This window comes from Neopelma chrysocephalum, unplaced genomic scaffold, assembly GCF_003984885.1.
Source record: "Neopelma chrysocephalum unplaced genomic scaffold, ASM398488v2 Primary Assembly neopelma1_24, whole genome shotgun sequence".
NCBI lineage: Eukaryota > Metazoa > Chordata > Aves > Passeriformes > Pipridae > Neopelma > Neopelma chrysocephalum.
Genome location: NW_020897693.1, coordinates 46,518,944 through 46,541,020, shown reverse-complemented (window position 1 = coordinate 46,541,020; position 22,077 = coordinate 46,518,944). Strand labels below are relative to the sequence as shown.

At 35.7% G+C, this 22,077-nt stretch overlaps 1 protein-coding gene across 2 annotated transcripts in view; it reads right to left on the bottom strand.

The window, feature by feature from the left end:
- The window catches only part of PPP2R5C (protein phosphatase 2 regulatory subunit B'gamma), a 79,678-nt gene that overhangs the window by 12,575 nt on the left and 45,026 nt on the right, over window positions 1-22,077 (bottom strand). For both annotated transcript variants that reach the window (XM_027673986.1, XM_027673987.1), the window contains 7 exons: window positions 16,918-17,117; window positions 9,234-9,344; window positions 8,528-8,620; window positions 8,303-8,433; window positions 5,768-5,827; window positions 2,973-3,081; window positions 1,143-1,196 (listed from right to left, as the gene is read on the bottom strand). In XM_027673986.1, the coding sequence (XP_027529787.1) occupies window positions 1,143-1,196; window positions 2,973-3,081; window positions 5,768-5,827; window positions 8,303-8,433; window positions 8,528-8,620; window positions 9,234-9,344; window positions 16,918-17,117 (758 nt within the window). The remainder of the gene's footprint in view (window positions 1-1,142; window positions 1,197-2,972; window positions 3,082-5,767; window positions 5,828-8,302; window positions 8,434-8,527; window positions 8,621-9,233; window positions 9,345-16,917; window positions 17,118-22,077) is intronic.

Here is a 22,077-nt window from a genome sequence, read left to right as displayed (position 1 = left end):
CAAGCAATATTTAATACCATCACTGACAAGACAACTTTGAGAAATCAGTGCATCTTTCATGTATATATTATTTAATCACAAAAGCAGACACTATGTCCTCAATGAAGCCTTGGGCAATTTAAACAGATTTTTAAAAATAAGACTTTAAAAAATCTCATGTGACAACTGCAAGGGGAAGCAAAGCATTTACATTTGAAATGACCAGAATCTTTGAAGGGGAACTTAGTACTTCACTTCAGTACTTCGAGGACGCATGTGCTAAGTTTTTAAAGAATGTTGTAATCATTTACTAATTTGAGATCAAAAAAAGGAAACTGACTTGGATGCATATGAGTTCAGATTTCTGCTAGGAAATATGCAACATCCCAGCTCATGTCTGGAAGAAAGCTAAGAATTCAAGATCTCATATAGTACAAATGACAGAATGTCTGGGACTTGATATCTTAATAAATATTAAAAGCTTCAACTAGAAGAGAACTCTTGCTCAGCTGCATACTTCATTTATTTCAAGAAATCCAGTTTCCATTTTACAGTGGAAATGGTCATAATCTAGTCAGGTGCACTTTTGTCAGTAGTAATTTTTTTAATGATTTACTGATTAAACAGATTATTTTTTACCCACTTGATATTGAGTGTAAGGAGGCAAATCACTATACTATCAAGGGCAGCTAAAATTGTTCATCCACACAATTACATGCAGCCAGTCCAAAGTTCGATTTTGTCTGTGGTCCAAAGCTGGTAGCCATGAACACGATCTGATTCAAAAGCCTTGCATCAGCAGGTAGTTCTGTGTGCCAGAAATATGTGTTCCATCATAACATCTGTCCCTCAACAGAGCACAGTTCAGCCAAGCTAATTTCTGATTAAACTGCTTCTGGATCCACCATTTCGTATCCGGTCAGCCAGAACAAAACAAGCAGAACAAACTCTGGTCTGTTTGTAAGAGATGTGCTATTAACGTTTTAATTCATTATGGACATTCTGTTGGAAAACTGAATTTCATAGATCAAAATGATTAAATATTTGACTCTAATATAAATAATTACGTATTAATACTTTGTTCCCCAAACCTCCTTAAACAGTCTAGAAATGGAAGGGATATTAATAGTTCAAAATATATAATAATAGCAAGATGAACTTACTGGTTCTGTAAGTGTGCTGTCCTTTTCTAAAAACTGAACTACACAGTACGCCAGCTACAGTAAAAGAAAAAGAGTTTATTAATACACATTTTGAAATCATTAACATAAGTTGAGAATACTTCTGAATACTTCAAATAAAAACAGAAGTTTCTTCTGTAATTTAAAAAAAAAATGATTTGGCAGACAACTTAAACAGAAGGGTAAATACACTTTACCTATCTTCTCCAACCTTCCCAATTCTGTCCTCAGCTTTTTCTGTGTTATAATACAGACACACATGACTTGATGTTTTCTTTTTAGACCTAGCACTTGGCATTTCATCACATTCCATCTTTTCAAACACAGGATTTAAAAATCACAATCTTGTCCTCTAGAGTGCTTTCCGCCCGCTAACATTTTGGTGTCCCATGCTGATTTAGTAAGTATTTTGTATTTCATAACCTAAGTTAGATAACAGTGCATTGAACAGTTGTAAATCTCAGGACTTTTTTATATATGACAACTAATGAGAACTATGCATATCAATGTAAAGTTGATGCAAGCTGAGGCTGATTTACAGTATTTACCAACTTCAATTCTGAGAATGAAACTGTCAACCTGTGCCGAGATAGTGAATTATTACATCCCTTTCGCTCCATGGGCTGACAGTCCCAAACTAAGTGGGCACTGCACGCCTCACAAAGTGTTTAATCATCTTTTAAGTCTCTCTATTTATGGAAGTTCAGCTGATGACCCATTTCCTTTCCTGTTTTTGATGACTGCTACCCAGAATGTCCCTAGGTAATCTGAGGGATGTGCAAAGATTATTAGAGCTACTGTTCTTTGCTATTCTAAAGTAAATTTGAATTTAACATGGAAATTAACTTTCTCCATGTATAACTGGATTTGGCAGGAAACCCTTCTGAGTATCTGCCACTGTTTCAATTTGAATTTTTGTGGGTTTAATCTGGTGTTTCACACACTAAACTCACTTGAAGTACTTTCCCATTTCATTCAGTAGGACATGTAAGAGAGGCATCCTTATTGTCACTATCTTGTTTTTACTGATACTGAAAAGCAATGCAAATCACCTGAAGGTTTTGGAGAATTTGTGGTTTAAGGGGAACAGATAAAGAACAACACATCTCAGGTCAGTAGAAAAAGCTAACAATCACAGATGTCTGCACATATTGAACTTTCAAGTTAAAAACCCAAAAGTTATGTAACAATCACGGGGGAAATTTCAGCATATCACAATAATACTGTATTTTCTCTCACACTGTATGGATTTCCCACTCCTCTAGAAATACTGAATGGAACTAAACTCATCATAGAAAAGATGCAGCTGGTTTAAAAGCATGATAGGACTCAGATGCCCCCTTTTTTCTGTGTACTTCTAAAAAGATCTATTGAATTAAATAATGATGTCCTAATAAAGTCCCAATTCCTTTCAAAACATCAACACTTGTAACAATTTGAATTCAGCTGAATTGCTTCATGTAGTTTAGAATAAAATGGCATTCATTAAAACTGTACTTTTCTGCAATTTTTCGTGTCTAAACATTACATATATCAAGAACTCTAACATTAACCAACTACTACGTGTTTAATCTATAAACACTACAGTGCTTTTTAAAAATGTATCTATTATATACACACATGTATTCTTTTAAATTTGTCTATCAACATGTGAAGCACTATAGGTATATATGTTAAATAAATTCCCAAGGCCAGTTAAGAGGGAAGTGCTGGAGGCTAGAACAGAACCCACACCAGAGTGGCTCGAGTCCCGCAGCCTCTCCAGACAAGCTGAACGAAACACTAGTGCGAAAAGCACCAAACAAAACTTACCTGTGGATGGTAGACACTGAGTGATTTCACTTTGTGCAATGGTAACAAAACCTTCAATAGGAATATTTTGTGCTCTTCTTTTAATGGTAAGGCAAATCCATTAATTATGCTGCCAGGGAAAGAAGTTTAAAAATAAAGATCAGTAATTACACAAAGTCTGCACTACTGTGCAGGATATACCAAAATTCTTGGGTTTAGCACTTGTTTTCCAAAGTTTACAAAGGACTAGAATAGTCAAATCAATCTCTGCCCATCCCTCAACCAAGTCTTTCACAGGTCTCAAATTCTTCTTCCAAGCAGCATATAACTGCACCTACACTTCAGACTCCACCCTTCACTGCGAACTACTCACTATTCTCAAAGCTTTGAATACAAGTTTCTCCCATCTTCTTCACAGTATTAACGAGTGAAACAGAGACTGGATGTGGAAGAGGTAATCCAGGACAGCAGTCCAAGTCAAAACATGACTTCTACTTAACTTTTACTATTTCTGCAAGGCCCTAGCATACAACCAAACATGACATTCCAGCTACAGGTGAGTGCAGATACTGCTCAATACTGGGTCAATGGCACCTTTACCTAAAACTACAGTACTACAACAGTGTTTTGTGTCTACTCACTTTGTTAACATTAATATTAGTTAAACATCTAGAATCCTATTGCTCCTTTACTATTTTAAATCCTATTTTATTTATTCCAAGGTTTTTCTCTTCACTAATAAGGAGAGAAGGTACTTAGGCTGAAGGAACCAGCCAAACTTTTCTTAAAAAAACAACATATTAAAAAATTCAAAGTTACATATATTTCAATCTCAGAAATCAGATGGTATCCCAGAATTAAAGCTTATTAAACAACACTTGCTCACCCTTGCTGTGCATGCTTAAAGTAATTTTCACTGGTAATGACTGCACAGCTATTTAGAGGATATAAGGTTACTTCTGAAGTCTCTCAGTGCATAACATCAAAAATCCATTTCAACATCAACATTTCTATGGTGTTCTTGCCACAACTTACACATACTTGAGAAATAAAAATTAATTAAAAAAAAAAGTTTCTCCAAGGTATTTTAAGGATTGTTAACTACAGAGAGGAGCAAAATTTAGGCTAAGTTTGGCCTTGATTGAGTGAGAAAGAATTCTACATTCTTCTTGAAAGATGATTATCAGAAAAAACATAACCACATTAGTAGTTCCCACTGGAAGTGTTCATTTGTTCAGTATTATATAGCACTCAGCAAAGGAAAAGAATGTACTTCAGCATAAAATTCAATTATTCTCTGCTTTTGCCAAGTCAAACCCCAGAAAACCAACTAAAAACTGTTATTCCTAAGAAGCTCTATGTCAACAACACGTTTGAAACTCCTTTATGGATTGGAAGAATAACCAAGACAGAACAGTTACAGCCCAGAAGTTTTATTTAGTTACTAGAAATTTAGATTTGGAAGAATGACAGGAAAACCCCAAACCAATAACTTAACTTTTAAAATTATAACACTTAAAGCTAACCTAACAAAACCAAGAATGGAAAAGCTGGTGACTTAAGCAAGAGTTTTGAAGATTTAGCTCCATACTTGAGTAGCTTTCCAGAGTTTTCAGTATGTCTCGATGACTATGACTTGATTATAAGTAATGATGGATATGGAAGTCCTTTAATCATTGAACGTTTCATTCAAAATTAAAGAACTATTCTGGGGAGACATACAGACCTAGAAAATTTTAAAACAGCTTCCCAATTTCAACAGCATTCTGGGTTGCATCAGGAACATTGCCAGTAAGTTGAAGGAGGTGATCCTTCACCTCTGCTCAGCCCTGGTAAGACATCTGCAGTGCTGGGTCCAGCTCTGGGCTGCCCAGGACAAGAGGAATGGACACACTGGAGGGAGTCCAGTAAAGGGCAACGAAGGGACTGGAGCATCTGACATACACAGAAAGGTTGAAAAAGCTGTCTAGCCTTAGGAGAAGGCTGAGGGGGATCTCACCCATGTGTACAAACACATGAAGAGATTGTGTCAAGAGTCAGACTCTTCTCAGTGGTACCCAGTGAAAGAGGCAATGGGCACAAATTGAAACACAGGATATTTCATTCAAACATAAGAAAAAAACCTTTTTATTCTGAGTGGGGTCAAACAAGGGAAACCATTGCCTAGAAAAGCTGTGGGGTCTCCGCCCTTGGAGATACACAAAGCCTGACCAGACACACCACCAAACACCCTGCTCTCGATGACCTGTTACATTTACGTGCAAAGATATGGAAATACCATAAAGTAGACCTAACTAAGCTTTTAAGGTGTATTAATGTATAAAAAAATGCCAAAATCCTGCATATGGATTACAGAAACCAGTTAACAGAAAACCCACTAGTTTTGATGAGGCTATCAGCTTTAAGTTGAAAAATATTTGGGTTAACAAAAAGAGGCTTCTTAAGTTTCATAACCTTGGCTTCCTTTTTTTATCCACTATGTATTCAGTGATGTTGAAGAATTTTTAATAAATTTCAACTCACTACATTTTATTTGTAGTTGCTTTACAACTAATATTAATTAAAAGGAACCTAAGTAGAAAATAAGATCTAAAAAATAAGATTTAAAAAATTGTCACATCCCAAAACATTGTCACAGGGTTCAAGTTTTTTCTGTGTTTCTACAATCTTACTTGAAAATTACTCTGTTACAGTTTTTACATGTGACACAAAGGCATTTTAAACCTTTTCTGAAATCAGTATCTAATCCCCAACTAGATTTTTGAAGTCTAGTCTTAAAACCAAGTGAGTTTAATTAAACAAAACCTATGACTTACCTTCCCAGTATTTCCAGTAATTCTGCTATGCCATTGTGATGTTCTGTTTCATAAATAAACCTAAATAAATGAAAAGTTTTACTGGGTTACTGCTGAAGAGAGATACAATAACACCAAGATCCCCATTTAACATTACAAGTAGCCTTGACTTCCCATGTTCTAGTCACTCAGACACACACAGTGGAAAAGAAACTTCGTGGAAACAGAAGTCACGAGCACACCAAGATGCTTTCAACCTTCACACTTGCTCTTTTCCCCCCACATTTAACAAAGCAGCACATACTTGAGCTTTTCCCAAAACTTGTATTTTATGCCATTTTAATAATGCAAAACTAAACACAGCAAACAACGTTTTAAATATTAAAAAAACACAAGAGCATCTGGCATAATTAAATGCCAAGACTCAACCTTCTATAGCAAATGCAAACGCAACGCAAGGTGTTCAGTTACTACTTCTGGATCTAAAAAGCTCTTTGGCATTACAGATCTCTGTGGATACAAAAAGCTCTGTAATAAACAGAGGAAGTCAAATTTTCCTGAATTTTCTTTTGACAGAGCACTGTAATTCACTAGGCAATCACTTCTCACCCTTCTTCCCAATCACCCGAGTGTAAATTTAGTGAGAAAGTTCTATGCACGCCTTCAGGTAATTTGCAAAGAGTTATAAAAATTTATACTCAGGAGAAAATAATTCCACTAATTTGAAAGTATTTTTTAATTAAAAAATTTGTCATAGGCTTACATATTAACCGCTACTTTTAATCCAGAATATTTGAAGTGACTATTTTTAATCCTTAAAGATCCTTCCCATGCAATTCAGGACAACAATTCCAAGCAAACATAAAGACAATGATACAAAAAGCTTTGAAATGAATAAATAGGAACATAAGGGTTTAATAATTTCAAAAAAATGTATTTTACTTCCAAAAAAAATAAGATTAAAACACTATTGGGACAGAATTCATGGAATTGCAGTCAGTGACTAAAAGACAAATAAAGACCACACCTTTCTTAGGTAAGTATAGTAATAAACTGATGACTTGCAGGTAAAAGTATAAGAAAAGGAAATATTTTGAAAAATTCTATGCATACTTTAAGAGCTTTTCATGTACAATGTACTAACTCAAGATAGAAGTTGAAACAACTTTCCTCCCTGGTGCTCCTATCCAAGTACACCAGTTTATACTTGGATGAAAAATTTTTAAGCTTCTGGCTCTGAAATATTATCCAACTAAGTGAGCTTTTCTCTTGGTCTGTTGTTGTTTTTTATTTTTCCTCCTACAATTTGCTGGTTGTGCAAATTATATAATCTTCCATATAAATATCAGATTGAAAACATTTTTTAAACAAACTACTACAAAGTTGATGTGATGACCAGGTCATTTTTGAGTCTTTCAAAAGTTTTGCACCAGAACTATCTCTGTTTGAAGACTTTGCTTCCATTATCTCCGAAAGTGCAAACAAAAACACTATTTATTGATTTATTTCACTATAATACACTGTGATGCTGTTTTACCATCTGGTTCAGCTATTTACCAAATTATGCATTTTGGAATTAATTAAATAAAAGGTGTGTGTGGGAAATTTACATCTTAAAGATACACCTGTATTTTTTCCTTGGGACATACTGACTCTTCACACGTCCTGCCAAGAGCAGTTGTCTGCAAGCTCATGCAGGCTCACCAATTATTTTAAAGTAGCTCCTCCGGTTCTAAAGGCTCAGTTGTGACCATAGGCAGGGGAGATCAGCTCCCTCTACAGCTGGTACTGCTGGGTGCCATTCATGAGATGGCAAGGAGGAAGAAGCAGTGTTTTGCTATTTTCTTAAAGGGGTACCACCATAAATCTATTCTGGGATGAAGTTGTAGAGAATAAGGGAAGCATGATGGAAGGAGTGTAAAACTGATACACAACATAGTTATGTGCAGAAAAGAAGCATATCAAAATGAAAAAATTGAAACAGGCACCATAATCTTGCATTCACCCTGGACATAACAGTAGTAAAAACGCATTTCTAAAGATCTTTGATATTACAGTGGATTCATTTTTTATCTTCTTTTTTTTTTGTCTCAGGGATAATTCTACAGTTCATTCTATGGGAATTAAACCAATATTTCATGAGAACAAAACATTACATCTCAATTCTGAGGAAAGAAAAGGCAATAAATATGTTCCTTCAAGCAAATTACAGATCTCTCAGTAATTCGATTTCAGCTCAATTTCTGCATTATGAAGAACTACACCTTATTAAGGCACTACTGTAATACAAATACTACTAGCCAATATGAAAAAAAAGCCTCACACAAGATACCAAACACCTACTAAATAAATCATAAACCAACTCAAATTTCACCTGCCAAATTAATACCATGTGCAAGACTACTCTAATTTAAATCTTCCAGACTGGTATTAACTATTGTTAGATGGAGCAATATTGGGTATAAACTTACTAAGAATTTTAAAAATTGCTAGCAGTGTCTTAGTTTTAACTGCATACCTGATCACATGCACCATAATACAATGATACTGACATACCTATAAAATATATTATTAATTTGTTTCCGGATGTAAGCTCTTAGGCCTAAAAACTTCCCATATATTCTGTGAAGAGTTGTTTTAAGAAAATCTCTTTCACGAGGATCTTCACTATCGAAGAGCTCTAAAAGCTGCAAAGAGGGAAAAGAGATGCACTTTAACTGAATCTAATGTATTGTAAAAATAATTTAGGCTTCAAGTTAAAAATTCTTTTTTTTACCTTACCTGTAATACAAACTTCTGATCAATATATTTCTTAGCTATATTAGGTTGAAAATCTGGAGATTCTAAAAACCTTAAGAAAAATTCATAAACAAGCTGAAAAAAAACCAAAAAAAATCAGTATTAGTCTTTTAAACAAGAAACCATTTTATAAGTATCACATTACTAAAATTACTAATTAGTTGCTCAGAACGGCACAATGTTTTTAATTATATTTATCTATGCATCACACAGTAAAAGCTTTGCTCCTGCTCTCCTGACAAATTACAAGAACTTGAGGTTCTTTAAACTGCTGAAATTCTGCTGAGCTCCATCACTAGATTTTACTCAAATGACATACAGTAATCTAATATTTATCATGCCCAGAAGTACATGTTTTAAAAATTCTCTGTTCTTCTCTGTTTGTCACGGTACCTCTGAAAGCTCAAGCTCTGTCAGAGCCAGATCAAAGCATTCATAGTGACAAATGGAAGCTCATTTAAAATCGTAGCAGTTACATCTCTACCACAAGAAACAATGAGCCTTTAACCTATAGTATAACTGTATTTTTTAAAAAAGATTATCAGTTTAAATTCAATAAACATATTTTGAAAATTGCACAGTAAAGTACTTGAGATAAACACATGACCTAAAGAATTTTGAATAAATAAACAATGATTTTAATCTTAGAATTCTGTTAGACTGTGATGTCTTAGTCTCCATGAAATACCTGTAGATGAGGCCATGCAGCTTCTAAGGTTGGTTCATCTTCCTCTGGATCAAATTCTGCTCCCGTTGGATTGGAAGATGGTGGTAATGTTCGAAACATATTAACTGCAAACTGAAATTACATGTGTCTTTAAGAACTTTGAAACAAGTGAATGATTAAAAAAAGACTTCAAAGATGGTTTTGATTAAGAATTCCTTAAGTGAACTATTTTAATTAACATTTGCAAAAATACAAGCTATATAACACAGCATCTTAAACAGCGAGGAACATTCATTCTTCTTTAAAGACTTCTAACTTAAAGAACGCTTTTCCATGCCGTACTCTTTAAAGCACAAAGCTACTGTCAGGATGTGTTTTATGAGGATATTGCTCTGATGTCTCTACACAAGACATGGTTTAATAGCCCAAGCAAACGTATATAAAATGTTTAAACAAACATTTCGACACACACACACTTCATAAGGCCTTGCAGCAACTGGCAAAAGTAGAAGTCAGAAGCAGAGATGCAAACCAAAGATTACTCACAACTATTCTTCTCTATGAAATATTTCTAGTTTTATTTTACACAGTGGCTGTACACACATTGAAACACTTCAAAACCAAATTCCATCCCCCTCTCCCCAGTGGTATTTCTCTTAAACCATGTCCATATACCTGACATCACAGGAGCACTGAAGGGGGAGAAACACAAATCCTAATCCTTACACCTTTCACTTTTTTCTGAATTCTCAACCCCCTGAAAAACATTCAGCATCCTCATGGAAGTGGAACAAACTGTAAACATGAATTGCTTTTCAAGTTGTTGATATACACACATATTATTGTGTTTCCCAGTGCTTGTCTAGATGTACATTTGTACCACAGATGAACCCTTCACAAACCCCTTAAACATGAGGAGAGCTTCCGAGTCCCTAATAAAGAAAAAAAAAACCATTCCCTGTCACACAGAATGAAAACTTTTTTAAGAGGTCCTGTTTTTAACAGGACCAATCACCCCATCACTAAATGCATGTAGCTTGATTTTTTTGTTTTTAGATAAAAATATATAATCACAAATAATCACATTTGTATCAATCCACACAATGCATATAAACACAAATGGAAAGTAAAAAGCATTTGTTATCTGAACAAAAAAAATCTTACATCATTTTTAGGAATAAATTTAACACGCATTCTCAAGAGTAACCTTATCTAGAACGGTGCAATGGTTTTAAAAGGTCTGCAATATTCTATATTTTCACCTGGAATGACAGCTAGCAAAACCAGCTGGCTTCATTGTGGATAAGAATGGAACAACTTGCTAGTGTTGCAAACGATTGTTCTCACACCCTGAGGAGTTAATTAAAACTTTACTGTGTGAGCAAGTTGGGGATACTGTGCAAGTGTTCGCTTTCTATGCATTGCAGTACGAAAACCTGAGAAAGCCTTTAACTGTATAGGCTGTCAGTACTGAAAAGACATGAATTCCTCAATTCCAGTTGCAATCCAGAGTGTTCAGTAAGGCACAGTCATTGGTATGACACAACCAAATTGCTGAGTGAGTAGAAAAACGTCATCTATTTAGCAACACAAGTGTGCCCAACAGAGACTTCCTTGTTCTATTTTGTTGCTTACTCATCACCCATCTAGTACTGAGTAGTCTAAACTCACTTTTGTATGGAACAGAAAAAAAAAAGATCAATTCAAATTAGTATATGGTCTCAAACAGCCTCTGCTTCAAAGTGATTCTTTAAGACTAATGCCTCAGTCTCTCAGCAGCTTGGACACACTGCACAAGACGGAGAAGCCTGCCAAAATAAATCCACAGCAGTGGGCTGTCCTGACCCTTTGCAACAACTGAGCATATTAGGCTTCATAAAGAAATTCTCTTCAAGTCTTATTTCTTCTTACAACACTGAAGTAAATTCTGTTTTCAAATACGCAGATCATTTTGTGCTTATGAAAATACTACAATATTTAAAAATAAATTTTGGTAAACACTCACAATGAGAATGGTGACTACGCCAAATAGAGAGCTCTAGCCTGCACAAAACTGATTTATCAAATCAGCTGCAGCTGGCTGCATGGAGCTTCAGCATAACGTGTATATATACAGGCTCCATCTTAAATATATACTGCAAGTACTAGGAAGAGTTAACCTACACATTGTTATTGATATTCTATTGCTGTAACAGATTGGAGGTGTCTTTTTGCAAGCATTTAGAGTGGAAATGTACTCTAAGACTTTCAAGTCTGGCAAAGTAAGAGACAACAGGGCAGAAAAGCTGATTTGTCAAGAAAATGGAAATTTTTTGCAGAAGGCTACATCACCATGAGCAGCAGAAACATTTACAGAGCCTTTGCAAGAAAATCAGTATTTGGCTCAGCAAACATGCCAGTACAGGGTATCTCCAGGACCAGCTAGAAAGAAAATAGAACATCCCTCCACTGGCACTTGCACAGAACTGAATGCCTTATTTGAGGATGAAGCAAATAAAACATTATTTTGCATCAGTTGAAAGGTTCCTATGCTTTCAACAAGTACAGCTCAATTTAAGGAAAAAAAACATAAACCACACAAATTTGCATTTGCTTATAATGTGGCTATTCAGAATGCAAGTTCTACTCCAACATCACATTTAAAACCTATTCTTTATGCTACAATTTCAGTCTTTATGAATGTCCAAATTCTATCACAGATAATAACCACATGTGTCATACACACATTTTTATTGAGGTTTTGGTGGTGGGGTTTTTTTCTTGGTTGGCTGTTTTTTTTGGTTTTTTTTTTTTTTTAAATAGCATCAAAGCTTTCATGCTGATCATTTGAAGATTATTAGTAAGCTCTGAAGGATTAAGCTGTCTCAGTTTAAAGATGCTTCTTTGCAGAAGAATGCATTCCATGCATCTTTGGTGGGATTCTGGGAAAAGCAACAGAATGCTGTATTTCCTTCTTCACATTCTGACTTCTTCTCATTAACACCTCCATTCCCAGTTTAAAATAAAGCTGTGAATTACCTATTAACTGGCAGGGCCAAGGAGCATGTGTTGTCCTGTCATCTCACATCTGACAGATGGCAGAGCAGACAGTGGGAGGCAGTATCAAACTGCATCAGCTAAATCTGCAAGGTGTACATTATATTCCCACGAAGGAAAAGTCATCCTGATGCTCTGTTTTTCTTCATAATATTCCTTCATTACAGCAACTGAGATGCAGGTTTGATTCACACAAAGACTGACATATTGGAGTAATTACTATTTCAGAGAACTAAAAGTAAAGCTGATATATCTTCATGTTCCCCTTTTAAAAAGCATGGACATCAAGCAACTAACCACAAATACAGTGAAGATCTACAATCATCAATGGTCTTCCAGGAAAACAAACCCAGGAAGTCTAGACTCAATACATAAAACTTGCAAGTGTTGTAAAGTAAATGGTAGAATAATCAGAGTTTTTTAGATAAGAAAGTCTCAGACTCTCACTATAAAGCAGAAAATCTGGGACATGTAAGGTGTTAGCAACAAAGTTTTGCACATTTTAGTTTTGAGAATAGCAAATGAAAATATTTAAAACCCACAGAGTATTTTTTTCCACGAGCAGTGGAACCAATGAAGTCTGATTTGATCTGTTTTGCATTTTATATCCTTGACCAACAGAATATAAAACTGCTCAAATCAAGCTGCAACATCTCTCAGTAAGGGCAAAATCCTGAAACTCTCTTGTCTACTAAGCCACTGAAATTTAGGAAAATTTACAATGAATTAATATCAGCGACTCCTTTACCTTTCTGTCAAATGGTTAACCTTTTTTTAACTTCTCAGTCTTTTGACCAAACAGACAAGACAAGCTGCAAAGCCCAATTTCCTATAAGGCAAATTTCCCACAGAAGTATAAATAAACATAGCATAACTTAAAAACATTCCCCTCCCCAGTTCCTCTCCCACCCACAAAATCCCACAAGCCCCCCCCCCCCCCCAATTTTATGAAGCTTGAGTCTTTATGAAAACTGGGCTAGTGAGCCAAAATTCTCTCTGTGCTGTTAGCACTGACAACACTTGACTTCAAAGGACATAACTTTGGAGGATGGGAGAATAAAAAAAAAGGAAAAGCAAACAACCTGCATTTTTACCACTTTAGAGATATTTGCTGTAATGGTACTCAAGCACCCTCTTTTTCTGGTGGCCCATTTCATAAAATACTAGAGAATATTTTCAAGCAAGTAAGCATCAGACATATCATTACACAGCTTTCTGCTGAGCAGCCTGATGTGAACGAAGCCAACCTAACAGCTAAATAGAGCAACAAGTAGCAGACCTCTATTCACAGCAACAGCTGTTATTCTAGACCAAAGATAACAGTAAGAGACACAAAACACCACACCTGCAACCCCTCTCAAAAAAGAAATAAATTAAGCTCCCATAGGTATAACTGAGCAGGTAGTTTTAATAATGCATGAAAAGTTGCAGTGAAAACTAATTCAGTTGCTGAATAAAATTAGATCTGTTCCTACATGTAATATCATATTAAAAATGTAGTATTAGTCTATGTGCTTCACAAAAATGTTAACATCCAGAAGTATCTCATCTTTATCATTACTAAGGAAATTATTATGGGAGCTTAGAAATAAGTCATATTTATACACTGTTGATCTACTTCTTTCTCAGAACACTAAAACCCTGAACACCTGCACATCCAGTACTGCCCCAGCCTCCTCTCAGCTCTCCTCAATACCTTCTGGCTGGTTAGATGGGGAAGTGAATAATTAGTATCGATGTTCACTTTCACAGTCCCTCTTAAAACGATCCAGATACTGCCCATCCTGCCCTGAGGTGGAAACCAGCATTAATTTGAGTCTGTATTCTACACAGTTAGCAACTGTCACAAAGTTCTACAAAACTAATATCCTAATATCCTGTGCTAATATCTTGTGCTTCTGACAAGCTAGTACACAACAGAATATTCTCACAAAGCCCTGCTTTCTTCAAAAGCCAACTTAAAAAAAAAGAATATCTTCTTTTCCAAATAAGAACTTTTAATGGATGCTTTTCATCAAAAAATCAGACATTTGCCTACATGTCTTAGTTTTGAGAAGAGGTACTTATATTATACCTGAGAAATGGAACTTGTTATATAAACAGTTAATGAAAACATTTCCTTTCTCATCACATCTTTGCTTAGAAATATAAAAAGAACTTGAAGGACATGTCAGCTGGCTATTTGAGGAAGAAAGGAAGACGCTCTTGAATCCATTCTGGAGAGTAACATTAAATCCATTTTAGAAATTAATTTCCCGTAACTTTTGAAAAGGAGACTTAGGTTTAATATTAAATTATTAGCTAAGCCAGTAAATGAATACATAACTTAAAGACAAGACTTTACTGGTGGGTGGAAGGACGTGACACAAGCACTAGGAATTATAAAGAATAAAAGAGATTCAGATTATAAAGACAAGATCTCTTGTCAGAAAGAAAGAACATTTGAAGCTTTGGGAAAGGAAACATTATTATACAAGTATTACTATTAAACAGGTAACTTGTGAAATTCATTGCCCTAAGTGATTGGCCTACATAATATGTTAACAAAACCAAACAGAACTTAGACACACACATATATATAGAGAATGTACACATACATGCAGACACAAACAAGTAACCTCCAAATTGTGAAGACTGGCAGAATGGCACAGTGAAGTTCCAATTTCTATGCCAACTACCAAGTCCACAAACTTTCCAGACCGAGAACTATTCTCAGTTCTGAGTATTTCTTAATCACTCATGATTTTACTAAAAATGCTATTCCTTCTTAACATAATTCAGTGGTAGCAGCAGCACATAACTTTTCAATGTCTCTTGGAAAAGTCTTCAAGCACACAAGGAAATTAGATTTATTTTTCCTTAAAATCCACACTGTCAATCCAAATGTATGGCCAGAACTGAGCAAATGTACACCTCAATCTACACATACATGCCTGAAAGGAAAGTAATGATAATATTACTGCAGGAAGAATACAGTTCCTTCATCAGATGAACCAACAAAAAACACCTGAATTTAACCAGTCTGAAAATACTAGTCCAGATGCCTTTACTGACAGTGTCTCTCACAGTACTGTGTAAGTCCCACACCCCACACCCTTTAGAACCTTGCACATAGAAAGCATTTTAAATTCACTGAAAGAACAGATGCTGCGTGCTACCAGCCAAACCCTGGCAATTCAGGCAGCAGCCAAATTCTGCTGCAAGATTTATTAAACTGACCAAAGTGCAGACTTATTGCCACTAGTTGCATCTGAAAGCAAAGAAAGTATATATTGTCCTCAGCCAAATATACTCTGGCCATAACTGTTTGATGGAAGATAACTGCCTGTATTTCATCACTTGTGCCTGCATTAAGACTTCTTGCTCAGAGCAAACACTAATGTCTGCCATAGGTATTCAAGAACACATCATGAACTCCATTTTACCCAAATGAAGTCTCAGCAAGCTTATTCTCTTTCATATCTCTCCTTTCATCAGTGTCAAGTATTCCAAAACAAGCAATCAATTAGAAAAAGCCTAGATATAAATAAGCTATGAAAACATGGGAAAAGCCATGATCCCACATCTCCTCATTAACCATCCTCAATGCTTTGGGTGCCGGCATCCAGAGTTATGCATAAGCCTCATATACTCAGAAGTTCTCATGAAAGTAATTTCTGTATCAGCAAACACTTACGGCTGATTTAGATAACAATCTTCAGAATAAGCAACATCTTTCATGCTATAAATCCTTGGAATCTTTGAAGAAGCTTCGAAGTCTCCAATTTGCAGGAGGACCTCTAAATTTGTTTAAGTTCATATTTATGTTAGAGGCACACTGTTTTCTCAACCCCTGAAAAGTTGCCCTAAGCTCTAAATTCTCAGGAAAAAACAACATGTTACACAGGGCAAAGAGTTTCTTGCAGGCTTATTAGTCAGGAATTTCAAAAGATACTTTCTGTTCTCAGGGTACAGCAGACAACAGCTACAAGACCTCAATCCAATTGCTCCTGCAGGCAACTGGTGTCTCGTCAGCACAACAAGACCTGAAAGACTCTGCTGTAGTTTCATGGCCACCTCTGGGGTGGACTTTCACATGATAGCTGGCTAGGATTTGGATAGTGAGAAGGCAGAAACAATGCATGTCTGAATGGTTCACACAGCTTGTTCCAGCAGAACCCTCATCTGCCATGTATTTAATAGAGTCTGACTCATTTTCATCTCTGAACACAGAAAAAGAAATCAATCCCCAAATAGGATTACATAAGATTAAGTGTCAAGGTGATCTTATTTCTAATCTTATAATTTTTTCAAATATTCAGTTTCACAATCTATGTTTTTTTTAATAGCTAGATATATTTAACTTCCCTCCCCATTTTTATTACCACCTATTTCAAAACAGATTTGTGGGGAAGAAAAGCAACACCTTTTTTTTAAAATACAAGATTTAATTTTTAAGAACTTGAACCATAAGCTAATTCTGCTTCATACATGTGCCTAATTTCTATCTTACAAAGACAGGAATCAACAGTGGCAATGGGATGTCAAAGTCCTCTTATTTTTTTGCAGATGTGCAAACACAATTGATCTTTTATGAAGATTTCAGTAAAATTTCTTGAGATAAATTGGTACAGCTGAAGAAACAACCTTGCATTACAAAATAAGAAGTTCTCATTGTTAAATCACTTACCATATGTACTACTTCAGGGTAAATAGGTTCTGTAATCACATTGCGATTGTGTGTGATATATTCTACCATTTCACTTAAAGCTGCTCGTTTTACTTCCTTCCACTTTAGGTCACTTAGTGGATCAGAAACAAAGTCAAAAAGTACACAACATTGTCGCAACTTCTGGATAAAGAGCTTTTCTTGATCCGCAGGAGGAACATCTGAAAAGTAAAAATAATAGGTTATAAATTATATTGTAGTGGATTTCACTTGACTCCCCATTTTTACTTCCTGAAATGCAGTGTTTAAGAATACAAGCAAACCTTCTAAATCTTTGCACAACTTTCAGGAATATAATGGTCCAGACCACGAACCCCAGTGAAACACACTGTACGTGACAGGCTGATTTAACAAAATTGCAACAGTGATGCATACTTGCCCTTGCCAGAAATAGATACTGCATGTTAAAAATACACACTTGAAAAAAATGCCTGCATGTGCTTTGTTTTTTGCTTAAGTAATCCCATGAGCTGTTAAAATGACTGATGCATGTGAAATTAAAGATTTTACACAGCAAATACTTTCAGGATCAGAACCTAAATTTTCAATATTTAGGAAATACTGTAATAACTAGCCAGTGATAAAGAAAGCAGTACCACATTTTGACAGCAGCAAAAATTTGTGTCCATTTACCATGGTCGCTTGACTACAGCACTAAGACATGAAATGTGAACACAACATAGAAAGTCTGCATAAATTTACACCATAGAACATTTTATGTTTCTGCATAATGACTTTTTTACTGTTAGATATGAACTGCTAAGACACTAATAGCATGTTACAAAAGAGTAGGACTGGATTGACTTTGTAAATAGTTCTGCAGTTTACTCCCATTTCTTCCAGTTGATGAGTTTTCTTTTTCCTTAGAGTATCATAAAATGCTAAAATTTTCTTACACAAGCAGCAAGAGCTACCATCAAGTATTTCAAGTGGTATTACTGAATACAAGCACACACAATCTAACACATATATGTACAATCTAATAAACTCAATGTGCAACATATCTACAGTACAGTTGTTTAGTTAAATACGAGTTGCTCTCCTTTTAAGTGCCTGACAAACTTCTTATGATAACAAAATCTGGAATAGCTCCTTTCTCCCCAAGAGGAGTTGCTTTCAAAAGTATTTTTGTTTTAATAAACCTGGAGGATGTATTTGGTTTAAAACAGCTGGCTTTTTTTTTTTTAAGTTATGCACAGTGAATTACTCTGAAGATTAATTCCAGTAAAAAAAATCCCTATAGTACTAGCCCAGGAGATCATACAGAATAAAAATGTAGCATACATGAAAGAAACCACAACCAGTTACAGACTTCAGTGTCAGCAAGACACCTGGACAGTGCAGACGTCAAGAAGCAGAAAGGAGGTGCTAGATGACAGATGTCCCTAAACAGAGCAAAAACTTTCTGACAAATAAACTAAAATTCCTGTCTAGTGTCGTGAACAAAGACACATGAATGTTGTATCTGAATACACATGCTTTTGTTTATTTGGATTAAAAACTATAGTAATGAATAATTTCTCCTGAGAAAACAACAACAAAAAGTATTTAATCAAGCATTTTGCATACTGAGAGCCAGCCAAATTTATGACCTGAATGTAAAAAGTCTCAGACATACAAAGTGGTTGGAGTGGTAAACTTCTCCCAATTAACTGTAAAATGGAAAGTGGTTCAACCTGAAGCGTAACAACAGTTACACATAGGGATACCTGTGCTATGAATGTATACTCCACAAAATCCAAAGCCTAAATACAGACTATAATTATACAAGTAATGGACATACAATTACAGTGATTTACAGTACACTAACCTTAAAGGAGAGGAAGCATTAAAGATGTAATTACCACTAATCATGAAAGTTAAAGACTGACAACCACAAGGGTCAAGAAACACCCTCAACAAGGCAAGAGGCCTCCCTTGCCATTTATTCTGAAGTCATTATATCTCAGTCATTCTCATTATTCCATTTGAGAGATCTTTATACAGACCGAAAACCTCACGTACTTCTAAGGAACTGTGTTTTGTTTACATGGCTGAGATACATCCTCCTCCTCTAAGAGTGTTCACACACAGTTTTCAAGTGTCCAGACCTCACATCTCTTCTGCTGCTTGTCTGCAGTACTTGCCATGAAACCAAGATCATCCTCACTTTTCAGGTTTGAAAGGATGATTGCAGCATGACAGAAAACAGGAGGTGGTTAAGAAGCTGAGTGGAGTAGACCATACTTTTTGTGTGGAGCATGTATGCACAACTGCAGAGCAACTCTGGGACACTCTGACAAGCCATTTATCCTCAGCCATGTGCCAGGGACTATCTGGTTATGTTCTTTCAGTTAATTGCATTGTGATTTCCAAATCACCTTCCATTTGTATTAAACGAAAACCTCTCACTTCCAATTGCTGAAGTTAACTGACATATTTGAAGAGAATGCCATCAGGTAAAAAAATTCCATACTCGTGCAACTCTGGTGCTCCATTCCCCAATGACTATGGGAAGGCCACAGTTATGCAGAAGCTACTCCTTAAAATTACACCAAAACTGACATTTGGAGCTATTCACTGAGCAATGTTTTTAAAAAAAAAACAACAAACAAACCAAACCCAAGCAAATCAAACACCCCCCCAATCAAATCAAATCAAACCCCCATATATTCCACTTCTCCCCCCAATTGCTAGCCACTATTTACATAATGTTCACAGAACTTGTTTCTAAACAGTAGCACGAGAATAATCTTAAGACTTTTTATTCACTCCAAACACTTATCCCTTATCACTACTCACACTTCAAATGAGGACCATTTCTGGTCTTCTACTGGAACAGAAGTATAGCTCTTCAGAATCACAAGAGAGGTCAGTCTCACATTTGGACTAAATGTCCAGCAATTCCTAACACAGACCTACACAAATATTATTATAGCATATTTTATGCCTAAACTTTTATCCTACTGTCCTTGTAAGATAAAAAATATACACTGGAAAAAGTACCAAAAGAAGGAAGGTACTACAACAGCAAGATAAGTCTCTGGACTGAGGGATTAGCTTTTTGTCTTGTTTGGGTTTTTCAGAGATTTTTTCCCTGCAATCACAGGATAATTGTTAGATCAAGTTGCACAACCCACAGAGATGCAAGCTCTATCCCTTCTGTTTTAACACAGTATTGATACAGAAAAAGCTATTCAGTTTAAAATTTTCAACATCATCTTAAGACTATGGTCTTGCCATGAACTTGTCTATATACTGATGAGTATAAACAAAGTATCATTGATGCCAGCTGTGCTTTTATATCAGACTGACTAGACCGGTGTCTCACTGAATGGCAGCACTTTCAGTCCAAGTTGCTGTTTGAAACAGTCAGGGAAAGATCAGGTACTCAGCTACCAACTGCCTTAGCAGAACACAAAGGATTGGCTGGAAAAGCTTTAATTTAAACACTTAACTTTGTATGGAAACAGATTCCTTAAACAGACTTCACCAAGGTAACTGTCCTCATCCTCACTTGCTTCTCAGTCAGGATGTGGCATCATTTTGCACCCAGAAGTTACCAGCAAACTACAGCCCCCTGAGAAGGCACCATTTTTTTGTAATGTACAGCTTAATTAAAGAACTAAAACACTGCTAATATTCTAACAAATCATGATTTTCCCTGTCTTCATATTAAAACAAATTATGCCTGCTTTGAGAAAATTAGGAAAAGTAAAAATAAACGAGAAGAGACCAAAGTTCAGGCTTTAAGTGCCTGAACATATGTTTAGTATTCTATGACACATGAATATTTGTGCATTGTGGGACTGTAGAGACCTACTGTTCTCTGGATAACATTTTTTATGCTCCTTCAAATCTAAAAATTAGATTTTTAGTTTTGTGTTGTAATTGTGACATCGCTGGGCACTGGTGATTGATCTCTCCACCTTTTTCATTGAAGGCCATTTTTCTATGATAACAGTAACTTAACAGTTGCTGGATGGAGGTCAAAATGCAAAGCAGGACAAGCAGGTGAACCAGAGATGTCACACAAAACAGTTGTTTTCTAGTACAGATTGGAACTGAAATAAAGCTAGAAATTTCAAGTTTTACGTCATTCCTCACACAAAGAACAGCTGACATAATTTCTACCAAAACCCGCAATTTGTGGTCATTAAAACTCACTATGTTACACCATTTTGAAAGCAGAAAACAAGAGACATGGTTGATAATTTACAGAAAATACACATAGAAGAGAAAATTCATCTCAGTTGAGTGAACACTTTTTTGCTCATACATAAAGGCTTGGCAGAGGCACCAGTTTTGCTTGGCTGACAGGTCCCCAATTCCTTGAAAGAAAATGAGCTCTTTTTTTTCTTTAAAACTATCAGATGCCCACAGCTACCAATCACATTATGTGCACACACAGTAAATAAAGCTCCTCTCATTTTGAGTGGGCAGTTGGATTTTTTAACACAGAAACACACACAGAAGTTTAAGTCAAAGAATACACAAACTGCCACAAAAAGGAGACGGAGCATATGCAAAAACAAGGTCATAGAAGAAGAGACTAACTAAAAATCATATGCTGAAAGTAACTGCTTCCTTAAGACACTGGTATAGAGCAAGAGTCCGAGCATGTAAGATGACTCTTGCTTGCAAGTAGACAATATGCCTTATGAAACATGTCTGCAAACCTAATGAAGGACTAAAATTTTTAATGATACGGAAAAACAACTTTTAATTGTCTACTATGGTGCTACCCAGAATGTATTTCTAAATATATTTCTAAATATATTGGTAACAGGTCCCTTCTGCTGGTCAAAAGTATTAGTGCATTTCAAATTTCATGTTCATTGGCAAAAAAAGCAGCATTAAAGCTTTAGTGAAGCTTTGTAATTTGCACTACATAGTTGGACATCAACAAGGGGAATCCAATATCTTGCAATGTTCTCTTTAGATATTTCAGTCGACAGTACCATGGCAGCATTTTTTCACAGAACTCAGTACTTTGAGTAAGAGAAATAGAAATTGCCAGACATGAAGGCAGAGGAACTAAGAAGTACAGAAAAAACAATATTATCTGTCAAAACATAGATCTACCAGAATTAGCACTTTTTCCAGAACTAGTGCTCAACTCCTTAAAAATGAGAAAAATCA